Source organism: Glandiceps talaboti, chromosome 21 (genome assembly GCF_964340395.1).
Source record: "Glandiceps talaboti chromosome 21, keGlaTala1.1, whole genome shotgun sequence".
NCBI classification, from domain to species: domain Eukaryota; kingdom Metazoa; phylum Hemichordata; class Enteropneusta; family Spengelidae; genus Glandiceps; species Glandiceps talaboti.
The window spans coordinates 7,489,040-7,495,533 of NC_135569.1; the positions used below are offsets into that span (position 1 = coordinate 7,489,040).

Consider the following 6,494-nt stretch of genomic DNA (forward strand, 5'->3'; position numbering starts at 1 on the left):
GCACCAATACCATTTTAGCTTCTTAACATTCATGTAGTCACGCATAGCTATCTTTACATGTCAACCTTTCCATATAATAATCACTGTTGTTTTGAAATTTGCTATAAACATCCATTCTACCGTTTCACTCACTCTTCATTTTAGTTCCCGATGGCATTGCATGTGATGTTGTGAATAGAAGGATTTATTGGACAGACACGGGGACCGATCGAATAGAGAGAGCTAATTTAGATGGCAGTGGTCGTGTTGGTCTGATTACATCCAATCTTGACGAACCAAGGGCCATAATAGTTGACAGTGATGACAGGTAAGTACGATTATGTTCAGTCATGATGGTGGAATGGATAGAATGAGTGGCTTGGAATCAGTAGATTGCAAATTTGAGCCTCGTCGCTGTCGTTTGTTTCTGAGTGGCCAACTACCTTGGGCCGGATTTGAATCATGCCTCAGTCAACCCAGTTGTATAATCAGGGACCTGGTGAATAGGGTTGGAATGCAAATGCTCTAATTTTATGCGCATATATAGGCTGCAATGGATTGTAAGCTCCCGAGGAGCTGAAGTATCTATAAGGGACCGTTGAGTCTCTATAGATCCGTGCCTGGGATAACAAATTGCGAGCATGTGGAGCTCCCAGGAGAACAGACGCATTATATAATGTATATTATTTGTATTATGTTGTTCTACATTATCTTGGTAATTATACCCAACTTCAAAGTCTAGGTCTGCAAGTAATGACACTCCTTTGTATGTATGCATACATACATACATACATACATACATACATACATACATACATACATACATACATACATACATACAGACATACATACATACATACATACACACACATACATACATACATACACACATACATACACACACATACATACATACATACATACATACACACATACACACACATACATACATACATACATACATACATACATACATACATACATACATACATACATACATACATACACACACACACACACATACATACATACATACATACATACATACATACATACATACATACATACATACACACACACACATACATACATACATACATACATACATACATACATACATACATACATACATACATACCATAACGTCTGTAACTGGATTTTTAAGAAAACCTTGCACTAGGAACCAAATCGTCATGGTTACAAAAATATCTGGTAGTACTATTTCATATGTAGCATGCCTCTTTTGTCATAGCTCCTTGTACTGGTCGGACTGGGGAACATTGGCGAAAATCGAAACAGCTAACCTTGACGGAAGCGGAAGACGCAGCCTTGTGTCAACAAATTTAGGATGGCCTAATGGTCTTGCACTTGATAAAATTGGTTAGTTCTTTATGATATATTATCATGTAGCACTTTCTCAAATTTCACGTGCTTTCAGAAATAAACTCATTCTTTTTTTTAAATTAACACTGCATCACAAAAATATCTCTTGATAATCACATAGATCGTTAAGATACATTGATCAAACACAAACTTAAAACAGCTATATATCCCTTGCATTTTGACATTGTTTCAACGAGACTAACTAGAAAGCGATAAGACAATATCTCATTTCTTATCCAAAGGAAATAAACTCTTGTGAGTCATGAATATTTAGCGTGTATCTAATGAATAATCATGTCTACTAAGACCCATCATGCAACGGTAAATCACTGAAAGAACAATACAGGTGAAGACAGTTTGATTGGGTGTTTCATGGCAGTCGAGGAAATAACTTTCCTGAACCCAAACTTTATACCTTTATTTCCTAGCGTGGCATTCCACTTTAAAAGGAGTGTTACTACTAGCATATTATTTCGTGTTCAACATACACATATATGTTGACCAATCCAGTGTGTTTCACCTGTGTATGTAAGTTTTTGTATGATGGGCCGTGGCCATTTACCGAAATAAAATTATTATTATTATTATTATTATTATTATTATTATTTCGTGTTATTTCGACCGAATTCATTCTTTAAAAACTGAAGTCACCAGGAAGAAACAAATGTAAAGTACTCAATCCCAAAGCGTACTCACTTCACTTCCCTAGAACAGACTTGATGAGACATTCCCCTATATAGTCTTTTCTGAAAGAAGTCACAAACATATATTAAAAGTCACACTAATATGTCAATAAACTTAACCTCACAGATCAAAAGCTCTTTTGGTGTGATGCTGCACTTGATTCCATCGAATATTACGACTTACGTATTGGTACACGTCAAAGACTAATAACTCTATCTGATCCTGATGCCCACCCATTCGGTTTGGCAGTAGTTGGTGACTACCTCTACTGGACACAATGGGATAAAAGCCAACTACAGAGGGCTGATAAACACACTGGCAACAATGTTATCAGTGTTGGACATCAAATATTTGAGAGACCAAATGACATCCACGTATTTAGTTCTGCAGGTAGGTTTACAGCACTTGGAGAGAGAGAGAGAGAGAGAGAGAGAGAGAGAGAGAGAGAGAGAGAGAGAGAGAGAGAGAGAGAGAGAGAGAGAGAGAGAGAGAGAGAGAGAGAGAGAGAGAGAGAGAGAGAGAGAGAGAGAGAGAGAGAGAGAGAGAGAGAGAGAGAGAGAGAGAGAGAGAGAGAGAGAGAGAGAGAGTAATATCAAGTAATTCAATAAGACAGTGATTGCCAACTTATATGTACCCTCAAATTTAAAGGATTCAAATGGGAAGAAAGTGGGTTTTAAAAAAAGATACTGTAAAAATCGATCGCTATCTGTATGTATTTATTTCTCTTTTTCTCTTTGTCAGCAGCACCAACAACACTACCAACAACAACAACAACAACAACAACAACAACAACAGACATTCCAACAACAACAAATCGAACACCAAAAGAATCAACAGAGTCAGCCTCTAATAATTCAAAGCAATCATCTTCAAGTATTGCGATTGGGGGAGCTGGAGCAGGAGGAGGCATCTTGGTTGTCACCATCATCATTATAGTAATATTGGTCCTGTATTGTAGGTAAGAAAGATTGAATGTAAACTTGTTGTTTCGTGTGGAGTCTGTAACATCCACAGACATTCCCAAGATTTATTACAAGATACAGGCAACTCAACAACATTTGTCTTTCTAACACTTAATTATACATGCAAAATAAACGGAAGTGGTCTCGTGATAGCAGTCACAACAATATGGCTTCCCATACCCAGCGTGCACCTGTCGGTCAACCCAATTACAACTGTGAGGGCGCAAAGCCCATAAGCAATCTCAAAAAGATTATATTTCCATGCATTGTTTCGAAATATCTTGACATCATTAGGACGATATTTTGAAGATAATAATAACCATAATATCATTGTAATATTTCAATCAAAACCACTCATTTTCTTTCCTATACAGAAGAAAGAACAAAATAAAACGTCGCGACAACCATGACAACAACATGGTGATCTATGATGTATTAAATGACCCAGGTAAAGAGGGCATTTGTATTAATACAACAGCACAGATTTATGGTGATCAGGTTATTCCTTCTGCTCCACCTGCACCTGGGAATGTACAGCATGGATCAGAAGTCGACATGTGCAGGGCATCTCGTTTATACGAAGAACCCGACAAAAGAAAGACGAGAGAGAACCCTTATACATTTTATGATGGTTCTCATGTCGCATTACCGAGGAAACCAGATATCGATTTAAAGAAGGCATCTGGATACTACGAAGAACCTGTTACAGGTGAACTCCAAGCACAGAAAAACGCTGCTTCCGATAAAGCCAAGTTTTTTGATCACACATACATGGATGTGAATCATCATGCACCAGAGCAGCATCATCACAGTGGTGGTGGAATTGTTCCAAAGCCTTATCAGGAATACCTTCAAGTTGATATGAAGCAACCACGTCATGAGCAGCAAGGATTGGACCAGACTAGAATGAAACCATCACTCTATCAAGATATAAAGCAAACAAACCCCCAATATTCACAGTACCAAGACTTGAAACGACCCCAGCCGTCAGCCCAAAATGGATTGAAGATGGAGACAACCCCGTCACCTCAACACATCTATATGTCCATGAAATCAGACCCATCAACTGAAGCACAGTATGATTCTCTCAAGCTCGATGAGGGAATACAATCACCATGGTCACCACCACAACAAGGCGGTACAGTTGAGCTGGCCAAAGAACAACAGAGTGTAATGGAGCCAACCCAAAATCAGAACCAACAACAGCAACTCTACACCTCCATGAAGCCGTAAAGATCAGAGTATGCCGACATGGCGCCACAGCAGAATGTTGAACTGCCATTGTCTCCACCTCAGCAAGAAACAAAGTCACAACATCAACCTAACACACACTAGAACAATAAGCTCCAAGTCTGAATCAAATTCTATTATATAAAAAGGATTATGGTTTCAGGTAGAATAGAATATAACAGAATAGTATAAAGCAGAACAAAAGATGTTGTGTAATCAAGAAATTCCGACGATAACATCTCTTGGCGTCATCTCTTGGATGTTGGGACGGTTGCATGTTAGTACGTCCCCCACATGTTTACGACTACCATTATCCAGAAAAAAATTGACTAATCAAAAGTGTTAAAATCATAGACTGTCCTTGTAGATATGTCAGATTAAGACAAGGGTATCCATTATGGAAATGCAAATCATGTTCATTTTGGTCACTCAACTAGGGAATAGAATAGAATAGAATGGAATAGAATAGAATAGAATAGAATAGAATAGAATAGAATAGAATGGAATAGAATAGAACAGAATGGAATAGAATAGAATAGAATAGAATAGAATAGAATCAAGATAAGATATAAGAGAATAGAATAGAATGGAATGGAATATAATATAATTAGAATAGAATAGAATAGAATGGAATAGAATGTAACAACAACAAAATTAAATTAAAAAACTAAACTAAACAAAAATAAAATAACATTAAAAAATGAAAATAAAAATAAAATAAAATAAAATTAACGTTATTGTTCATAGTCTATACATTCGGTATTAGTTACGTTAAAGCTGATGACATACACATATAATAATCAAAACAACAGCAATAATAAAACGAAAGAAACTGATAACATAATAACTCAAATTACATACTTTGCGATGTTTCGTTTCCGGTTACCCGACCCCAACCTAGACTTCACTGAACTTTTGTTACATATTCGAGAAAAAATATATCAAAATAACGAAATTATGAAATGTCGCCAGGAATAGTGAATGGGGAAACTGACACCAACTTAAAAAGACAATATAAAACTGTTTTTTCCAATCTGTAATGGCTGTACATCTGATAGGAAGAAATAAACAACACAGAGACCATTTGGAAAACAATGAAAAACCTGAATTAGACACTCACACATGAACAAAATATAATAAAATAAAATAGAAAATCTACTACCCCACCTATTCTAGAATTGAGTAACCAGAACCACACAATTTTTTTTATATTAGGCCTAACAGACAAAGAAAACAGAGAGAAGATAGCAGGATAAGATAGTAGGGCTTAGTGTAATTTTAGGCCAGACATTAAACTTATTTTACAAGTCCTATAAGATGATAACAAATCAACTAGTTCTTATTTTGTCATCCAACTTACTATCTGCAAGTTTAGGAAGTAATCACATGTTGCTATGCAGACATCTGTGTAATAAACTACGAAGACATCATATTCATAGTTTGATCTGTAGATGTTAATCTGTAACACCAATTAATACTGAGAGAAACATCTTGTTGGTACTCTTCCTGTTTATTCCATGTGTTTAGTTTACATACTAATTTTGCTTAAAGGTTTAAATGTTATTTCTTTTTCAAAACTTATTTTCATTTTTCCTGTGTATATGTCATGTCTTCTGAAGTCCCTGTTATTGTTTAAATTTAGACCTTTGTGGATTGACATTTCACTAAGGGGACCTTACTTGAGTATAAGTAGTGTTTAAGACCAGTGTTGTTAAATGAAAGCTGGCACACACTGGGAATTCATACACAGTCGTGTTATATACTGTATTTCATTCGTATTGTACCCGGGATGATGATGATGATGATGATGATGATGATGATGATGATGATGATGATGATGATATGATGATGATGATGATGATGATGATTTTTTATTTGAATTTACATATTGATTAATAACCGAGAAACAAATTAAAACATTTATCCATTCACGTTATCTGAAAATATCACTAGATCATTACAACAATAATCTGATTTCATCGTATAACTTTATGTTATGTTTTTTTAGTTATGTTATGTTATGCTTAGCTACATAATGTTACGTTGCATTACGTTACATTGCTATGTTATGTTACGCTTACGTTATGTTAATATGCTATCGGCGTCATTTAAGTACTATAACATTTTTGAGACTACAAGAATCAGACAATGTTATATAGAAAGTGTGTTTAGTTGTCAGTGATATCGTACATCCAAGAATAACACAGACTACTCAAGAATGGTTGAAGGGACCATATTTGCATATTCAGTAATATA

General features: G+C 35.7%; 1 protein-coding gene across 1 annotated transcript in view; it reads left to right on the top strand.

Annotated features, from left to right (window-relative positions):
- Positions 1-6,494, top strand: part of LOC144451797 (uncharacterized) — a 22,434-nt gene extending 15,940 nt beyond the window's left edge. Inside the window, exons 15-19 of the mRNA XM_078142700.1 lie at positions 145-307; positions 1,232-1,359; positions 2,173-2,436; positions 2,791-3,004; positions 3,383-6,494. Coding sequence (XP_077998826.1) covers positions 145-307; positions 1,232-1,359; positions 2,173-2,436; positions 2,791-3,004; positions 3,383-4,241 — 1,628 coding nt within the window. The 3' untranslated portion in view covers positions 4,242-6,494. The remainder of the gene's footprint in view (positions 1-144; positions 308-1,231; positions 1,360-2,172; positions 2,437-2,790; positions 3,005-3,382) is intronic.